The following is a 21,388-nucleotide window of genomic DNA, read 5'->3' as shown; positions in this document are numbered from 1 at the left end:
GGACTACCACTCTGCAATGACAAGGAACATCTATTGATACATGCAGCAACTTGCGTGAATCTCATGGGCATTATGCTGAGTGAAAAAAAAACAAAGCCAATCACAGAGGGTTACATACAGTATGATTCTATTTATTTAACAGCTTTGAAAAGACAAAATTACAGAAATGGAGAACAGCGTCGCAGTTGCCAGACGTTAGGAACTGAGGTGGGGTGGGAGGGCAGGTGGATGTGTTTATAAAAGGGTAGCACAAGGGATACTTGTGATGATGGATCTGTTCTGCACTTGACTCTGATGGTGGATACACAAATGTACACATGTGATAATGTTGTAAAGAACTAAAAACACGTGGCCACACACACACACAAGTACAAGTAAAACTTGGGAAACATAAATACTACTGGTGGATTGTATCAATGTTGATGTCCATGGTAATATTATACTATAATTTTAATGTATGTTACCATTGGGGTAGAGCTGCGTTAAGGGTACACATGATCTTTCTGTATTATTGCTTATAACTACATGTGAATTTACAATTATCTCAAAGAAAAAGGTTAACTTTAAAAATGAGTATCCAGGGATACTTTAAAAAGAGAGAATATCACAATAAAGCAAATATGCAACTTCAGATTAAGGTCTATACAATGGGGGTGAAACTGTCAGAGCAAGGGTTGAGGGCTGAGAATTCAGATTTCTCTCCCTACTTAGTATCCCTAGGCTCACTGATACCTTTGGTTGACTTTTCTTTTGGCTGTCTCCAGGACTCTGCCATTTTGTCTTGTCCTGAAGGTATTGATCTGAGAGAGTTTCCCATTTATCCTCCTCTAGGGAGCTTCACTAAATAGCCGAGATTCATTTTGGTTAAACCTTTCATTCTCTCAGGCTCTAAACCTTTACTGAATTAAGTCTCACTTGGATCTGTCTTTCCCTCTTGTCTCTTCCTCCAATAAGATGGGTTTACCATTTTCTCACTCAATGTTAAAATATATTCTTTATCATTCATCTTAATTTTCTAAATCCTATTAATTATAACTTTTAAAACTATGAAGCTATGTGAGAAATCCAGGTGAAAAGAATAAAAAGGCTACTCTTCAGTTTCATTGCCAAATCACTCCCAATTACTCCCCACGTAAATTTATTTGTAGGTTCAATGGATAATCTAATACTTAACTTTATTTTTATATCCCAACTATATACAAAGTATTGGTGGATTGGATTAAAACAAGTAATTGATACAGAAAAATGTAGAATCATTGAAATAAGGATAAAAGATCTAGATACAAGTCCATAGTTTAATTCCACACATAATTTATAGTAGAGGGCATTACTAAGCTATGCAATAGATTACATGTGAGGATGGTACCACATGGACATTACAGAGAAGTCAGCCTGAAGTAAATGGACAGCATATAAATGGACATTTAAGTAAGGCTGTATTGAAGAGTGGATGAGCAGAAGTCCTGAAAGCTGGTTAAGGTGAAAGACCTTGATTTTCTTGGGTATAGGAAAGTCAAGGTGATACTGCCATTGTAACACATTACACGTCTGCTTATTTCTACAATGCAGATGCTTCTCATTGGACAGCTGAATTTTAGTAGTACCCCATGCAAATTTTTCCTAATTCAGTGCTGAAGTAAATATCAGAATTTCAAATTACTGGGCATTCATATAGATTTTTTTCCTATACATGCAAACAATAATTTGCCATGATACCTTCATTTTAATTATACAAAGTAGATACAACAAGTTTCTAGAATTTAGATCCCAGGGGAGATGAACAACTCCTGAACAAGAAAGCACCATCATCTACATTTCATCTGGGGATTCCTCATGTGGCAGTAGAGGGGAGGGGTTCTCCATGTGGAAAAGATGCTATAACTTTAAGAATTGGTTTACTGATTAATTCATTCAACAAATTCATATGTCAGGCACTGATATACTTAGAACACAAAAGGGAAAAATACTCCTGCTTTCTGGAACTTAATTATAGTGACAGTGAGAATCACACCATATATTTTTGAAGATTCAATTATTTAAATAAAGAACATGTGATTTCTAGAAAATAGATATACTTGGGGAACCACTGCTGGTAGTTAAGTTTAGACTTGCCATAGGGATCATCCTGGGGAGACTAAGAGCAAGCAGCAGGCACTTAGATACCAGCTGCCCCTATCCACTCTCATAAGCTTGTTCTCTGTGTGAGTAGGGAGATGATTCCTCCATTTATTTATCCCCATAAAATCCCTTTTAAAATCCAATCTATATTATATCAGGGACTGTGCTTAGGCCTGATAAAGAAGACTAAGGTAGAACCCCTAATGTCAAAAAGCTCACAGGCTAATAGCAGGTCACAAAATAAAAGTTAATTAAAATTAGGTAGGATCCAAAAATTCCACTTCTAGGTATATATCCAAAAGAATTGAAAGCAGAGACTCAAACAGATATTTATACATCAATGTTCACAGCTATTCACAATAGCCTAAAGGTGGAAATGATCCAAATATCCATTGACAGATGAATAGATAAAGAGAACATGGTGTATATATACAACGGAGTATTCTTCAATATTAAAAAGAAAGGAAATTCTGATACATGCTACAACGTCAGTGAACCTTGAAAACATTATGCTAAGTGAAATTATCCAGCCATAAAATAAAAAATATTATATGATTCTACTTATGTGAGATACCTAGAATAGTCAAATTTATAGAGAAAGAACGTAGAATAGAGGTTACCGGGGGCTAAGGGACAGGTGATTACAGAGTTTTTTTAAACAGGTAAGAGGTTCAGTTTGGGATGGTGAAGACGTTCTGGAGATGGATAGTGGTGATGGTTGCATACATAGGGGAATGTATAATCCTAATGCCACTCAATTGTACACTTAAAAATGGTACACCAATTTTTAAAAATGTTTAAACTGGTAATGTATATGACATGTACATTTTACCACAATAAAAATAAATAATAAAAAGAAGTCACTGGCACATACACACACCTTAGACAATATCTAAAGGAATGTGCATAGTTGTGTTCCAATAAAACTTATTTATAACCACTGGAAAAAATTAGGTAGGCAACTGTGTCTCATGGACGCCCAGTAGAGAAAAAGAAATTTTTGTGACAGTGTAAGCAAAAGAAAGAGGAAATATTCAGTGTTGACCGAATCTGTAAAGAAGGAATATAAAACTGGAACAAATAAAGGGGGTGTGTGTGGAAGGCATGCCAAGAAGATACATGTGACTAAGGATATGGGGGGCAAGCGTAAAAGATATTACATGGTTGGGAATTAGAAGTGTTGTACTCAGGGACAAGGTGGCATGTGTGAAGTTGTTAAACAATCTGGGGCAGGATTATGAAGAGTCTTAAAAAATCTCAAGGAATGCAAGGAACAAGTTAGGCTACTATGAGGTAGAAAAATAATAATACCAGAATAGTTGAACAGATCTTGGCTAATTCTTATGGGCACTGAGAAAAAACTACCTGAGATTCATTATAAATGTCTCTAACCAGTACAAGGACGCTTACATTTTTGTGAGGGACAACAAACCTTTTCACAATTCTCAACTCTAAGAAATGTGCATTTTATAGTAATATACTGCATCTTTAATTACAACTTTACAAGTGATGCAGTGATAACCATTTGACCATTTCTTTTGTCAACCTTCAATAAACAATAAGAGCATAGTATTAAATCTTAGTTTTACAGGGATATTCTGTAGACAGTTACAATAATGTAATCCAATTTATGTAACTTTCTGTTGATTTGCAATTATATTTTGTTAGTTCACTTTTTTTATTGCCAATGTTACTCACTATACTATCCTATCCAGTAGGCCAGTTTTGTTGGTGGTGCTTGCCATAGGGTGCAATGAGTAAGTAGCATGGCTTTTAAGTGGTATTTCACTCATATATTCTCAACTGTGTGTGCCTTAGAGGGTAATCTGATCACGCTGCAATTATTACCAATCATCATTCCTTTCTAAAGGTCCATATTTGATCAAGTCGTGCTGTCATAGGTAGGTATTTTGTCACCCTGTAGTTGGGTTGTAAGAAACACAACTATCCCCATTTTTTGAGTGGTAAACTATATGTTAATCTTTGTACTGTTTTCTATGTCTGTGTATATGTACATATGTATGTGTGTATATATCATTTCATTTTTGTTCTTTTTAGAAATATTGTTTTTCTTTATATATAAGACCACACAAATATTATTTTATACAAATGCATGAATGAGATCTTATACATGCCTCTCCTATTTTTCTTGAGACAAGTTTTCTTTTCCATTTTGCTTGCCCCACTTTCTTCCCAACTTCTTTCCTAATCTGACCTAAAAAACTCCCTATTCATATGATCAGTGTATGTGTGAGTGTGCATGTGTGATATCTTATAAACACAAATTTGTGAGGTTTTATAGTCTACAGATGGCATATTATTCAGGTTCTATTGAATATTGCTTTTACCAAACAATAATCCCTTTTATTTGTTCATTTTCATGGCTAATCCATTTGGCTCTCAATTTTTGTATGCTTGCTGTTGTTAATAATGCCCCATATCTCACCATGTAGCTATGAATTATATTGATTTTTTTAAATCATTACTAGCTCTTCTCAAATAATCATCACCACGCCGCACAATTGCTTCTCTGCTTTTTTTTACGTAGTTTTTTCCTAATACATGCTCTGGAATTACATCTTCCAAGGATTATCAATCTAATTTCCAAATAACTATGAAAAGGGAAAATAAAAATTAAAATATGTTAATATCTATGTTAAATGAATAATTATGTGTCTGTCTAGTAAGCAAAACAAAAACCATTTATATGACATATATGCTAATAAATGGATTCTGTGTGTGTGTGGGGGGGGGTGTAACAAGCACAAAATAACAGGAAATTCAATCTTGAGGTCACTGAGGAGGCCGAAAGTTATGTTTCCCTGTTTTGCAGAATGAAAGCATCTGACACCAAATGAATAGGTGTGAAAATTGATATTATGTGTGAAAATTAAATAGCATGCATTGAATTTTTGCAGAAAAAGTTCACCTCCACATGAAGATTGGCTTTAGGAGTTCCTGCAAACAGGCCTAAGACTCTACTCAGAAAGTAACATTAGATTCTGGCTCAGAGTTTTGCAGTGTTATCTGTGGAAGATGCTTTACTCAAACATAATTCTGGAATATATAGAAAATTCTCACCATTTGCTTTTTTTTTTTTTTTTTTTTTTTGGCCACACCACAGCACACAGGATCTTAGTTCCCGGACCAGGGATCGATCCCGGGCCCCCTGCAGTGGAAGCGTGTGGAGTCCTAACCACTGGACCACCACGGAATTCCCTCACCATTAATGGAACCTTACTGTGGCTCCAGCAGAATATTTAAACGTGAACTCATAGGAAAAAATCCCTTGGGTTAGGATGAGCTGGCTGTAAAAAAATGCACCTAGGAAACTTAAGGAATTGGCTTTTGGAATACAGTAGTCTATTGTTATCCATTTTATAGGTGTGAGAACACGAATTGAAGGGACTTCCTATTCTGTCCCCACATTAGTAGCTAGACTAAAATATCTGATTTTGTACAAAAATTTATATTTAGTAATTCTACGATTAATATATAAGTATTCCAGAGAACACTGCTCCTTCCTGGTGTTCTACCTACTAAATGAGTTTACTAACCACTGGGCATGAGGAACAATTCTTTTCCATTGCTTATTCAAGAGAATAATGTTGTTTGTTTTATCCGAGGTTTTGTTTTATCCCCAGTTCCTTCAAGGCTTGGATGCAATCTAGCATTGTCAGTAATATTTTCTACAAGCTAAATTTAGATAGCCCACGGTGGTTATATTGAAAGGATTTATACATATAATACTGATATATGTAAGATTTAAGAATACTTAGGAAAGCCATAAGATTTAAAATGAACCTGAAATGTAATGGTTTAGTGAAAGGAGATTACTGACCTAGAAAAGTTTATATTATTTTTGATTAGTTTTACAGGAAGAAGAATAGCAGAATGAGTTCATCAGATATAAACTGCACACAGTGACTTTGGAATGAGGAACGTTTGACATTTAAAAACTTGCAATAACCAGGTCAAATAATGAAAATGGAACTTCTCAGGGTAAAACAGAAGGTAAGAGAAAAAAGGTAAATAAATGCAAGGGAGTGATATTCCTGTGATATATCTGACAAGGTTCTAAGGAATAAATCTCTTACAAATATTTCCATGCTTTTGAAATTTTGGGTGGTGGCAGGGAGGTGGATAAACTTTTCCAGTTTTAGTTTGTAAATAATTTAAGCATATACATTCCTAACATGGATGTTGTAGAAAGTTATGTCTCATTCAATAAAGGAACCATCATCTTTCCAATAAATGATATTCTTGCCTTTTTAGACAACCACTGAGAAGGACATTTTATAACTACAGGGACTAATGAAAACACATCTTGTATCATTCAGCCAGTTGATATTAGGTTAGGGCTAGGAGGTTCCTCATATGTTTCAAAGGATGTGGTTCTTCCAGATCACTTCAGATTTCAACATTTATCCTAAGGAGGAGTCACTTTTGTTCCTTAATATGCAGAATACAATCTGAGATTTTATTTTCATTACGCATGGGGTAAGGGATAAGGGTAAGCAGTCTTTGTACTTATCAGTCTTGGTATGTGCATTTAAATAACCGAAAAACGCTGCTGATTAAATCTTATAAAATAACTTCACATAGAATGTAAGATTATAAAAGGAACCATGAAATATCATCTTTAAAAGTTTGAGTGGATTTCCTTAACCAGAATCTTAAACAATAACTAACATTTAGGGAAAAACCATGCATTGGGATTTATCAAATAAACAGTCCTCCTGATAGACCTCATGCAGATACTTCTACCTTCTATATATTTGGTTCTTTCAGATCCATACATTTTTTTCCCATAAACTGTTTATAATAGAGAATCTCTTTCCAACACTCAAGACAAATAGGATTTGCTTTTTAAATGTGCTGAGTGCCTTTTATAAAACATCTGCCATCATGTAGTCAAGCTAAAGAGACTTCTCCATGTTCAAGAGAAATTCCTCAAGTATTTATATAATCCTTCCAAACGTAATGCATTTAAAAGATCAAAAATTTAGAAAAAGCAAAGGAGTTTCACTGCCCTGCAGCATGTGCTTTTATACGTTTAAGGTTCATATAAAATTTTAAGACTTATGGGCATAAATCATACCCACTTTTGCCATTGAAAGATGCATGTATTGAATCTTTTATTATTAAATGATGAATAGTTCAATATATACAACATCAAGGGTGGGCTGCATTGGCCATTGTGGCCTTGGGTCTCTACTGGCAGGTTTTTTCTCTTCCCTCTCATATCTGTACATTCAAAATGTTATTTTTTATTTTAAACAAATATAGAAATTTGCATTGAAAAATACCTTTCAAAAGCACATTTTGACATAGAATACATCATAAGACTTAGTACTGGGAACACACTATAAAGATACTACCCCCTAACTTTAGTGACTAAGCTCTACATAATTCATTAAATATTTTTCACCATCCAACATATACCACATATTAACTGTTGAGGACAAAGACTAAAAAATGAACTGTTTTATCAAATTGCTTAAAGACTAGTGAAATGAGTTAAAATTTCTCTCTATTTTGGATGCATTTATGATAATCATACATCACAAGGTAACTCTTAACAGAACTGTGTTTTTGTTTGTTTATACATTTCCTCTTTGACACTAAAGATTTTAAGCAGTTAATTTAAAAAATCTCATAATGTTAAGGAAATATAAACATTAAAATGGTGAAAGAATATTGAAACAAACATAGCAAAATAGAAATTTCAATGCAGGTAGTCTTATTGAACATAAGGTACAGAACTAAACTTTTTGGCAAAGTAGCTCTTATAACTAAACTAAGCAAAATTTCCTAGATGGAATATTGTATACTAGAGGGCTTCATTTGCTTCCCTCTATAAACCTGCCCTCAAAAATGATTTCACAAGATAGTAAGATAAAAGACATACACACTTTCAATATAATATTATTTAACTTGAATTTTTATAAATACCGTGTATCTTATACCTGGCAATATAGAATGCCACTTTAACAACAGCAAGAACCCTATGTAACCCATGCAACTATGGTCAACTAATCTATGACAAAGGAAGCAAGGATATACAATGGAGAAAAGACAGTCTCTTCAATAAGTGGTGCTGGGAAAACTGGACAGCTACATGTAAAAGAATGAAATTAGAACACTCCCTAACACCATACACAAAAATAAACTCAAAATGGATTAAAGACCTAAATGTAAGGCCAGACACTATCAAACTCTTAGAGGAAAACATAGGCAGAACACTCTATGACATAAATCACAGCAAGATCCTTTTTGACCTACCTCCTAGAGTAATGGAAATAAAAACAAAAATAAACAAATGGGACTTAATGAAACTTAAAAGCTTCTGCAAAGCAAAGGAAACTACAAACAAGACAAAAAGACAACTCTCAGAATGGGAGAAAATATTTGCAAATGAAACAATGGACAAAGGATTAATCTCCAAAATATATAAACAGCCCATGCAGCTCAAAATTAAAAAAACAAACAACACAATCAAAAAATGGGCAGAAGATCTAAATAGACGTTTCTCCAAAGAAGACACACAGATGGCCAAGAGGCACATGAAAAGTTACTCAACATCACTAATTATTAGAGAAATGTAAATCAAAACTACAATGAGGTATCACCTCACACCTGTTAGAACGGGCATCATCAGAAAATCTACAAACAATGAATGCTGGAGAGGGTGTGGAGAAAAGGGAACCCTCTTGCACTGTTGGTGGGAATGTAAATTGATACAGCCACTATGGAGAACACTATGGAGATTCCTGGAAAAACTAAAAGTAGAATTACCATATGACCCAGCAATCCCACTACTGGGCATATACCCAGAGAAAACCATAATTCAAAAAGACACATGCACCCCAATGTTCACTGCAGCACTATTTACAATAACCAGGTCATGGAAGCAACCTAAAGGCCCATCGACAGACGAACGGATAAAGAAGATGTGGTACATATGTACAATGGAATATTACTCAGCCATAAGAAGGAACAAAATTGGGTCATTTGTAGAGAGGTGGATGGAGCTGGAGACTGTCATACAGAGTGAAGTAAGTCAGGAAGAGAAAAACAAACATCGTATATTAACACATATATGTGGAACGTAGAAAAATGGTACAAATGAACCAGTTTGCAGGGCAAAAATGAGACAAAGATGTAGAGAACAAACATATGGACACCAAGGGGGTAAAGCGGGGGGTGGGGGTGGGGGTGGTGTGATGAATTGGGAGATTGGAATTGACATATACACACTAATATGTATAAAATAGATAACTAATAAGAAGCTGCTGTATAAAAAATAAAATAAAATTTAAAGAACCCTATGTAGCCAGAGCTATCCAGTTTTCAGCCATGTATACTGATTTCAAGAAAAAAAAAAAAAAAAAAAAACACTTGGCAACAGCAATGGCAAAAAATTCTAAGATACATGACTAACATTCATTATAATGAGAAAAATTATCAATTATAATATAATTTGTAGCCATATTATTATTATCCCAAAAGATCTCCATGTGTACAAATCAAAGTAAATGATTACCTCAATTTTAAGTTGAATATGTAAGGAAAAACATAATATTTTTTCCTTGATGCAAGAAATGTACGGGGTTGGGGGAAGGTAAACAATTCACCTTATGAAATTATTTTCAGTGATAACTACCTTCATTTTAAGAGGAATAATTTCATATTGCATCAGAATATGAATTTAAAGATTATAAGATATGCTTGTATATATTTTTATGTTCCATAGAAGAATATTTTGAAATAAGTGCAACTATTTCTATTAGTACATTTCACAGATGACAAAGTGGAACCAAAGTCATGAAATTATTTGACAAAGATCCTGTAGTTAGTGAGTGACAGGGTTAAATGGATACACTTCTTCTGGATCCTTGGAATCAATATATATAAGGTGCAGACGTATCACAGGCCTATTGTGTGGACTGAAATTTTAATATAAAAAATAATGCTTGTCTAACATAAATTAAAAATTTGGAATTTATAACTGAACACTGGATTTTATAAGTAATAAATGGAAGCAGTTTATGTTTGGTCAAAGATATTATGTTCTGACATACCCCAAAATACATTAAATGGCTATTTAAGTTTCTGAATACTTAAAGGACACATAAAATACTACTTTTAAAGAACACTTTAGAATCCTCTTTATCTAAGATCATATGCCAGGAAGAGTGAACACTATATCATTTTTCAGATCAGTGACATCTGACAACCATTCAATCTAATTCAGTGACAATTTTCAATGATGTGATTAATTGAATATTTGAACATAGCTGACATTTGAATTTTCACCCTAGGCTTTTTAAGTCCTCATTTTGGATTTGTGGCTTAATAATGTACAACAACAATCTTATTTTCTTTGTGCTATCTCACCTTGTATAGTTGAAATTACTTGGTAAAATTGTGCCACTCTGTCATAGACAATTGATGAGAGTAGTGAACATAATTATGAGATTTACAACTGTGTCAGTTAACATTAAATCACGTTAAATCAGTAAAGTCTCAGTATATGCCAGGGTATAATGCAACACTCTATTTTTTGTCAGTTTCTTTAAAATAATGATGGAGTGCATTCTATGACTTCAAAAAGGCACTGGGATTCATAAAGTATACAGTTGGAAATCTTGGGATGGAAGAAGAGGAAACAAACTGGGATCAACCAATGAATGGAAGACAGGTATCATAATGCATCTGGAGGACAGTTTAAAACACCACAGACAGTTAAATCTCCCTACCAGTTTTTTAACGGCTAAATTCCTTTACCAGTGAAAAAAATCAATCATTATTCAACTTTACATAAAATGATTAAAAATGCAAATTTGTATTAGAGGAAACTCATTGACTGGAATTTAATTATATCTAAGGGAAAAAATCTACCAATAAACAAGTTCAAATGACCCATTAAATATTTCTTTACATCTGAGAGAAGATGGGGTTAAAGACCTGTAGAACTGTATTCAGAATGTCTGGTGAAGGGGACTACCCACAAACAAGAGTGGAGAAGGATAAAGGAATGATAGAATGGCAGTATGAGAGATGTTTCCCTATTATCTGAGATTTGCTCTATCTACCTTCAGTAAGTTACAAATAAATGGAAGCTGTGGATACATTTTATCTTGAGCTAGTATGTAGACAAACACAACCATTTGGTAGAGTCATCCCCTGTTTCACAGAATTTTGTATTGTCTTTTGTTTGCTTTTTTAAACCACGGCCAACTCTATTTCAAAAACCACTTCCACTCCCTCTCAGCAAATATTGTGATAAAGGCATCACTGCACTTGGAAGTACTTCTTTCTCAATAAGTGGTTTTCACAAATAAATTATTGATAGCAGGGATAACTTCATGTTAAAACAGCCACCAGAGAGAATGCAAATCAGAACATAAATGTGGTGTCTGAGCTCTACAAAGCTAAGTTGTGAGTGACATTTGAGTGAGGAGAGTAAGTGAGAAGTCAGGAGAGAAAAGAAAGGAAACTGAAGCACAGGCTCACATTGAGTTGCTAGTTTAGAATTAGGGAATATGCTAAAACTAGTCATTTATGGCAGAGGAAGAGGCCAAATTGGAGGAGGGGAGGACGGGTGGGGAGGGGAGGAGGAGAGGAGGGGAGGGAGGAAGGAAGGAGACAAAATGAACTTAACCTAAGAAGATCTTGAAACTACCACAAATATCTTTTCAAAAGGAAGTTTCTAATATCCCTTTAACAACAAGGGAGTGCCAATTTTTTCCAGGTGATTTTAAAAATTAGGTTTGTGAACAGATTTGTAGAATTACAAGGCCCCCTCATGATTTTCTATTAGCAATTATCAATTTCTTAAAACTTTGAATGAACTTACCACTAGTACCATTGGACCCAGAAGTCTTTGTAAAAAGTTTGCTTGGTTTTGTTTTATGATTTCTTAAGTTCCTTTGGTTATTGATGTAGGTACTCTATATTCCACTGGGTTAATTCTTGTAATTTATGATTTTAAATAGAATATAATCCAATTTCATTGCTTTTTTATAATCAACATATAGTTCTGTGTAGATTACATTTTGGGTTTCTACTCTTGTACTTATTTTTAATATTTTCTATGTTTAAATTGCATACATTTGATTTATTTCCCTCTTTTTTCTGATTAAATTTATAAGAGATTAGTCTATTTTATGATTTTATTACAAGGAACTAATATCTTAAATTTATCTAGTGTTTCTTTTTTCTAATTCATTTCTTCATTTATCTTTTATTTCCTACTTAGAGCATTTTTTTCTTTTTTGTAACATTTATGGTTGAAAGCTAGAATTAATTTATTTTATCTTTTCTTTTTTTTTAATGAAGATAAAAGCAAAGACAAAAATTGAACCTCTGGGTAGAACTGAGGCCATTTCTCATGGGTTTTCTCATGGAATGCTTTTTCCGATAAAAACATGGATTTGTACTCTTGGCTTCTTATACACTTTAAATTAATCAAATTGAATTTTTTTAAGTATTATTAATTTCTACTGTTATATTATTATCATCAAAGATTATGCACTTTAAAAGTTCTTTTTATGTGTTTAATGACATTTTCACTACATTCTAATATATTATCCATTTTTTATTTGTACATATGCCAAGGACGTTTTTTATATGTTTATCTTCGCCTACGCCTATAGTAAGTTTTATAGCAGGGTAGAAGTTAGAGATAACTCTTAGTCTATCTTCCTTTTCTTACTCTGGTGTTCCCCAGAAGCATGGGAGAGTAATGTCAGCTGGTTCCAAAACTAGCCAGAAACCACCTCCACTCCCTGTCAGCAAATGGGGGAGGTGGTATGGCCTTAAAAGTGAATGGCTTCCGAGACTTCCCTAGTGGTCCAGTGGTTGGGACTCCGCACTCCCAATGTGAGGGGCCCCGGGTCGATCCCTGGTCAGGGAACTAGATCCCGCGTGCTGCAGCTGGGACCCAGCACAGCCAGAATAGATAGATAAATAAATAAATATTTAAAAAAAGAAAAAAAAAGTGAATGGCTTCCTGCTACACCCAGCAAGGTTGGGCCCTGGCCAACATTAGGGCTCTTAACGTAGAGATTGCCACGTCTTCTTTTGACCAGAAAAAAAAAAAAAAAAATAGAGCTATCTGAAGGGCTGGATTTTCTCTGATTGCTCCCCCTCCCACATTCTTCACACCTTCTTTGTTTGAGATGACCCACCTAGTATGAGATGGCTCCATCGTCCAGGATCTCTTATCCTCTGGCTTCTAGTTAGGTTCAACCAATGAGCAGCACTGGCAGACTATTAGAGGACTGAATAGAGAGACTAAGGTATCAATCTCCCACCTCCTCCAGCAGGCCATGATTTGAGAGTAACTGCATTCTTTAGGTACCTATGGTTGCACTTGCTATCCAGTGGACCCATTCCCAAGGTTAGAGCTTTCATTGGTTTAAGGTAACAGCTCTCTCCTTTTGTCTCTTTAGGTTTAGGGGTAGTAAAGCCTATTAACTGAGGCTAGTCTCTGGTGCTTCACCATTCATCGTTGGTTCCTTTAATCCTGCCCATATTTCTGTATATATTCCTTTTATTACAGTCTTTTCAACTTTGTCTTTGCATAGGCTTTCTGATTCATTTCAGGACTGTTAATGATACACATGGCTTCATGAGATGACTTGGGCTTGGATAGTGACTATATCAGTGGATAATTCAATGGACTAAAAATGAAAGGCTTTTCCCCTGCCTATAAAAGGCACCACATAGGTCTACTGATGTCTGGCCATTCCCTAGGGATAGGGGAAATCATTCTTAATAATGACAAAGTTAGAATTTTCTGAATGCCTGTTTGTCAGATTTGGATTTGGTTCATTTAAATGAAATTATAAACTACTATTTTCCTTGCAAATCTAACCTTATGGGAGAGAAGGTTTATATATAATTCACACAGATTTTATAGAATCATCTATGCTTGGGAGTGTCGATAGGTAGAAAATCACTATTAAATCTACAGTTTATGTTATTTTTATTCTCAACTTTTTTCTTTGCTGCTAACTGTGTTGTAATCTGACAATGGTGAATTAAAGGCTCTGAATAAAAATATATTTCCATCATTTATTCTTTATGGTTTTAGCAGTATTTCTATTATGCAGTAAGTTGTATTATGTTTTAATTATTGATTTCAACTTTCTTGGATAAAAATGATATTTTCAAATACTTATAAGTTTTTCTTTGTCATTAATATTCTTATCTCTGACTTTTAAAAGAACTTGTTTTATTACCCATTTAATTTATAATAGCCCTTTTATGTTTAGTCATTTTCATCTCACTTAGAACTAAATTCAAACCCTAACCATGGCTCCCCATGTTCTCCTCTTCCCAGCACCACCCTGCTACCTCTCTGATCCCCTACTCTACTACATTTTTTTCCACACTCAGTCCTCTCCACCTATTGAGTCCTATTTCCAAATGCTTTTTCTCCTCTAGGTCTTTTTATCCCACTGCCTGGACCATTTTCCTATAGATAATCCCATGGTTCACTCCTTCACTTCCTTCCAGTCTCCACCTATGAGACAACCTAACCAAAGGCCTTCCCAAACCTCCTAGTCTATTTGTCTCTTCTTCATTCACTTAGCTATCACTACATACATTATACATATTTAACATCCTCTGGTATTTGACTCTAAACTCCATGACATAAACGATTGCATTTGTTTTGATCACTGACTGCAGTGTTCCTACCATTTGGAATACAACCTGACATATAGTAGACACTCAATAAATAATGCGCTGAATCTAAAAATACTAACATTATTCTGTTTAAGGTATGACTACTCAAAATCTCTAATCAATGCCTCCTCTAGTTCATTCTGAGAATTTGTGATCTTTAAAAGGAAAATAGTTCTATCTACTATTTTACTTAATATGCTTATTTATTTATATCCCATCCCAGGATCATTTAGTCACCTGCTGTAGAATACCCAAGGCCATTTTTAGGAAAATATCCTGCTCTTGAACGTTCTCTTTCTGTGTTTATCCTTTATGCTAATAATCAGAGAGTAAAAAACATGTCCCTTGGAATACTTTCCATTTCTTTTCTGCTTTCTTTTATTACAAAATAATGGGAAGTATAAAATGATAATACATTTACTTTTGAGCATTTGTATTCTGTGTCTTTTGGCCTGGGGCTAGCTCAGGTAAAGGTTATTTCACTCAAGGTTTTGGTTTACACTGGAGAATGTTCTACTTGAGATTCTGTCCTTTAATACAGAGACCTCAATTATATGCCATTCCCCATTAGGGCCCTGGCTCAAACGAGAGCTTTGTGGAAATTTTCTTTTGAAGGACTCCTTGTCCAATTTAACCCTCATTCAGGAGTCTTCGCCTGCTAAAACATTGGAATTTTATCAAGATTTTCTATTTTCAGTAAGAAATATAACCTCCTGAGAAAAGATCCATATATTGCATTAATCACATTCTAATTTTGTATATTCACTTATCACATTTTATTAAACAATTTCATAATAAAATACACAGTCTATGTTCAGATAGATAAATATGGCCATAATTTGGAGTTTGGCAGGTTGCAAGATCAGTTTTACTTTCCCTTCCTACATTCCTCTTATTAAACTTTTTTTAAAAAAATTGATAGCCTACATACAGAAAATATACTTAAGTGTACAGCTTGATAAATTTTCTCAAAGCAAATGCACCTGTATAACGACCACCAGGTCAAAACATGGAAATCTTCAACATCTCTGAAGATTTCATCCTGCATTTTAAAATCTAACCATTTTTCTGACTTTTAAACTCATGGAAGCATTCTGCCTATTCTTGAAATTTAATTAAACGAAATTACAGTAGATGTACTTTTGTGTCTCACTTTTTTCTCTTTCCCGAAATTGATCTATCTTATGTACTGTGTGTCACTATCATTTGCTTACTTTCATTCTAATTTTGGCTATTACAAATGAAGCTACTATGAACACTCTTTCATATATATAAAATGATATTATATATATATGAATTTTTTGGCAAACATAGAAATGTATGTCTATTATATGCTAAGGAATGAAATTGTTGGGTCACAAGAAATGCACATTTTTATCACATTTAGTATATAATGCCAAACTATTTTCAATGGCTGTCTGAATTACATTTCTACCAGTTAGTTGTGAGAGTTCAAGTTACTCCATACCCTCATCTACACTTAGCATTATCAGTCTAATTTCAACCATTTTTGTGAATTTGTATTGGTATCTCATTGTAATTGTAATTTCCCCAATTATTGCTGAGGTTAAACACACTTTCATATTATTCTTGAACTTCTGAACATCCTCTTTTGTGAAGTTCCCGTTCAAGTTCATTGTCCATTTTTTCCATTGGATTTCTTTTTCTCATTTTATAAAACCTAAAATTAAATAAAGTATAGAGGAAAATCATGGGAGACACCTAATATACTCAATAGTGTAAAGATTTCAATTCTTCCCAAACTGATCTATAGATTTAACTCAATGTTGATCATATTCCAAAGAAGGTTTATGTGGAAATTTAAAAGATGATTGTAAAATGAACCTAGAAATACAAAGGGCTAATATAGCCAAGAAAATACTGAATAAGAAAAAAGTGGTAAACATTCACCAGATAACAAGATGCATTATAAAACGGCAGTATTCCACATGGCATGGTATTCATGATGTATAGACAAACAGAACAATGGAAGTGAATTTAAGTCCAGAAATAAAACTACAAATGTACTGAAAATTTTTTATGACACACTTAGTACTAGAGAACAATGGGCAAGCAACATTCTTTTTAATAAGTGATGTTGTCGTTCAGATTCCAAGTGAAAAAAATAAGCTGAATCTTAACCCATTCCTCATATCATATATAATAATCATTTCCAGGTGAGATATAGATCCAAATTCAAATGGTAATATAATAAAGCTTATACGGATAAAAGCAAAATGTAATACCATAATGGCTTTCAGCAGGCAACTATTTCTTAAACAGGACACATAATTATAAAGTGAAAGTTTATAAAAATGAACTACATCACAATGAAGAACTTCTCTTTATCAAAAGATAAAGTGAGTTAAAATTTTAATCCACAGAGAAGGAAAATATATTTGCAATACATAAAATAAACAAAGGACTCATATCCAGAACATAAGAACAACTCATAATTTTGATGAAGTTCAAGTTAATTTTTTCTGTTTTTGCAACATGCCTTTGTTTTCACATCTAAGAAATATATGGTTATTCCCAAAGTCACAGGGATTTTATTTTATGGTTTTTCTTTTTATTGCCAGAATTTCTTCTGGTCCTATATTGAAAATTATAAAATTAATAATTATATACAAAAAAACCCAAAATTCATAATCTATAATCAGTATGTGAAAAAACAAAACTCTTATCAAAAAAAAATCTACAGTTTCATTAATCCACTACTTTAGAGGAGATCCAACAGTCTATGTTTTGACATTTTCTTGCTTGGAAGAGATCAATTTCTTCAACTAGATTAAATCTAATAATTCTTTGAGTTTTCTGCTGTTTTCCTTGCTCTTATATTTTGTAATGGAATACGAGGAATTGATATTTAAACAGACATTTTCTTTGTCTAAGTTCCTAATATTGTTAAAATGTTTTCTTAATTTATATGCTACTGATCTTTCAAAATGTTCTATAGGATGAAATAATGCCATTTGCAGCAACATGGGTGGACCTAGAGGTTATCATTCTAAGCGAAGTCAGAAAGAGAAAGACAAATACCATATGATATCACGTATATGTGGAATCTAAGATACGTACGACACAAACGAACACATCTACGAAAGAGAAACAAACTCACAGATACAGAGAACAGACTTGTTGCCAAGGGGATGGGGCTGGAGGAGGGAAAGATTGGGAGTTTGGGATTAGCAGGTGCAAACTAGTATATACAGGATGGATAAACAACAAGATCCTACTGTATAGCACAGGGAACTATATTCAATATTCTGTGATAAACCATAACGGAAAAGAATGTGAAAACGAATATATATATTTATAAGTGAAACACTTTGCTTTACAGCAGAAGTTAACATGACACTGGAAATCAACTATACTTCAAAAAAAAAGTTTATAAAAAGGTTCTATAAGACTGCTAATAAGGCAAACATTCCATAGATTATCTTATTCTGCTGCAGAAAATTTGCCAATATAGAGTTAATCACTGCAGGAAAATAATAAAAATATATAACACTTCTGTAAAATAATTTTTATAGGTTAAATATGATAGTAACCTTTCATAAAACTGACCGATTACTACACAACTTTCACTTCCATTTCCAGAATGATGTCCTCTCCCTGCTAGATGAGTTGAGCAATATTTGGGGGAGTATACATCATTACTAATCTATCACTAATTATGGTTATTTTAATAGTATATGATCAATTATTTGAATTTATCCTTGAAAGAGAGATGTAATGTAATTAGGAAGTTACAAAAAAGCCAGTAAATGTATTGGTTAATTAGAAAGATTGTAGGAAGTTAATAAGAAAGGAGGGCTGCCTCCAATATCATGAGAGAGGGGAGGAATCTCAAAGTCACCCTGAGGAGACAAGAACTCCTTTCATCTACACACTTGTTTACGTACGATTGTTGACTTTTTCTAATACCACACATATATTTTCTTCTACTTAAACTTAATCAAACATAAGAATAGAAAACAAATTTGCAACTCTTATGCTGAGTTGAAATACTGAGTTTTCTGTGTAATTTTCATACTTGGATGTGTTATCTAATAAATGTTGGCTTAATTCAAACAAACTTTATCATCATGTGTGAACCCACTTTATACAAAAAAAATAATAGTCAGCCTATTAAAAGCCATTTGTTTCACGAACACTGCTGTAAGGAGCTGAGTTTACCACAGGACTTAATTTGGCCACCAAATATAACTGCATTATGTAAAATCTAAAAACAACACAAAGTGGCCAATCAGGTCTGGTTCACACCTTTCCCTGCCCCCCTGTGGATGCATGCATTTACTTCCTGAATCACATTAGCAGATGCACAGGAACTAGAACATGTGCTCTCAATGATAACTGCTTTGACTTATGAGAGAACTTGAAACGCTTTCTCTGTTTTTAGGGCCAAAGCCCTCACTCAAACATTAAGCATGCTGTCTCATGGTATCCAGACTCTGTCCAGGGCTCCACTTACATTATTTTTCTGCAAGACCTGTAGTGCCTTGTTGACATTGTTCAGGGCATGAACTCTTGTGGATCCTTTTTCTTTTGGCTGAAAACAAAATGAAACAATGTTGACTGCCCAGGGGAGAGAAGGACAATCTACCAGAAATGGAATAATTGATATATTTCACTTCTAAATTGGAATCTTTTAAATGATCATAGGTTGTGAGGCATTAATATAATGAATTTAAGTGCTTCAGGTTAATTATCCTTGTCATAGGAGTTTCTTATAGCATGGAGAAACTCCTTATAGCATGAATCAGTTTCTTATAGCATGAAGAAACTCCTTATAGCATGAATCAGCCACTCCTCAAGAAAACTGATAGAATTTTTTTTTCTTCACAAAAGAGTTTGGTTACCATCTCTCCTTCATTCTACACCTCAGTTGCATGACCACGAAGAGAAACATCAGCATGCATAAGGACATTTGCTAGTAAGATAAATAAGTGAGTCAATTCCCACACTTTTTAGGAAAGTTTAAAAGAGATTTGAGCCTAGCAAAATTCTATAATGCCAAATAGGCTTAATGGAAACTATTTCTGGCAATATTACCTTAATTGTCTTAGTCACTGAAGCTCAAAACCTCAATCATCTTTGGTTCTCTAACCCTCACCTTCAACCCCCAAAGTCTTATCTTGTCCTGTAATTTTTAAACTAACATTTGCATAGTGTATTACAATATATGGATTAACTCATTCAGTTGTGGAATTTTAGAAAGTCTACCATTATGACGCCTGAAGTATTTACTCCTAAAATGAGATCTACCCTCCGAAAACAATTTTAACTACACAATACAATGCTGTTAAGTATAGGCACAATATTGTACAGCAGGCCTCTGGAATTTATTCATCTTGCAGGACTGAAACTTTATACCTGTTGAACAGCAACTCCCCATTTTCCATATCTCATATTAAGTGTTCTTAAATCCTAAGAGTTCTCATCACAAGAAAAAATAGATTTTTTCTATTTCTTTAATGTTATATGAGATGATGGGTGTTCACTAAACTTATTGTGATAATCATTTCATGATGTTTATAAGTCACATCATTATGGTGTACACCTTAAACTTGTACAGTGCTGTATGTCAATTATATCTCAATAAAACTGGAAGAAAAAAAGACAAAAGACTAAATAAAGTTAAAAGTTAAACTTAAAAGGTCATTATGTATAAAAGCCTTATAAAGACAGCCACTAACAAAGATACCAAATAATAATAGAGAATAATATCTATTAAATAATATAAATTATATTACTGAAAAGTTCACCTTCTTGTTCTGCATATGATAGAAGATGCCAAAACAAAAATAATATTGCAAGGCTGTTTTTTTCAGGAATAGGTCCTGTACTGCTACTTAAATCAGTAATTAGTAAATTAATTAATTTTACTGGATCTCATAAAACTATGCTGAGTTTGTTTCTGGTCTGGAATTCTTCTGAGGTTAATGTGAAGTTCCTTATAAATACTGTAAGTCACATACCAGTCTTTGCCCTGTCAGGCCTTCAAGAAGGTCTAGGAGGCGTCTCCCATCCTGCAGGTCACTGAAGAGGTTTTCTATGTGCTGCTTCCCAAACTGAAATAAGAAACATACCCGATTAAAGAAAGCATGCTTCCAGTGATCCATTTCTACAAATACGCCTTTTTAAATTTAAAGCTATGTTTAAGAATATTTAATGTTATCTAATTCTTAATCTGCCAAGGGTGATGGATGAAAAGAGAACCTCCAAGTAAAAAACAAAAACCAGTAAATCATCATTCTGCCAAATCTATTTAAATATTTTTCTCAATAACAAGAGTTGGAGATCTATAGTCTAATGGATCTAATTAACTCAACTTTTTGAATGCTGATTCTATAAAGGAGAGAAAAATTGTTTAAATTATCAGGCAGTTGGGCACTGTTTGGGAAGAAGTAAACACACAAAGAAACAAAGACCACAAACAATTTGCCCTGGGTGGGTACATAAGATTTAACCATTTTGTGTACTTGGAAATAGAATGAATAATCATAGAGGGTTCACCATCCTTCACTCATAAAACATGCTTTCTGCGCATATACATTTTACATGC

The 21,388-nt window shown here is 33.7% G+C and overlaps 1 protein-coding gene across 1 annotated transcript in view; it reads right to left on the bottom strand.

Moving 5' to 3' along the window:
* The window catches only part of LOC149744369 (dystrophin-like), a 255,473-nt gene extending 234,528 nt beyond the window's left edge, over positions 1 to 20,945 (bottom strand). The window contains exons 1-2 of the mRNA XM_089904939.1: positions 20,802 to 20,945; positions 19,295 to 19,372 (exon numbers count right to left, since the gene is read on the bottom strand). Coding sequence (XP_089761065.1) covers positions 19,295 to 19,372; positions 20,802 to 20,945 — 222 coding nt within the window. The remainder of the gene's footprint in view (positions 1 to 19,294; positions 19,373 to 20,801) is intronic.
* Positions 20,946 to 21,388: the final 443 nt, after the last annotated feature.

The sequence above is a fragment of the Delphinapterus leucas genome, chromosome X (genome assembly GCF_059928025.1).
Source record: "Delphinapterus leucas isolate spDelLeu-1000000601 "Yukka" chromosome X, BTC_Dleu_Yukka2, whole genome shotgun sequence".
NCBI classification, from domain to species: domain Eukaryota; kingdom Metazoa; phylum Chordata; class Mammalia; order Artiodactyla; family Monodontidae; genus Delphinapterus; species Delphinapterus leucas.
The sequence above is the reverse complement of the archived record's forward strand: the minus strand, read 5'-3'. Positions and strand labels throughout refer to the sequence as shown.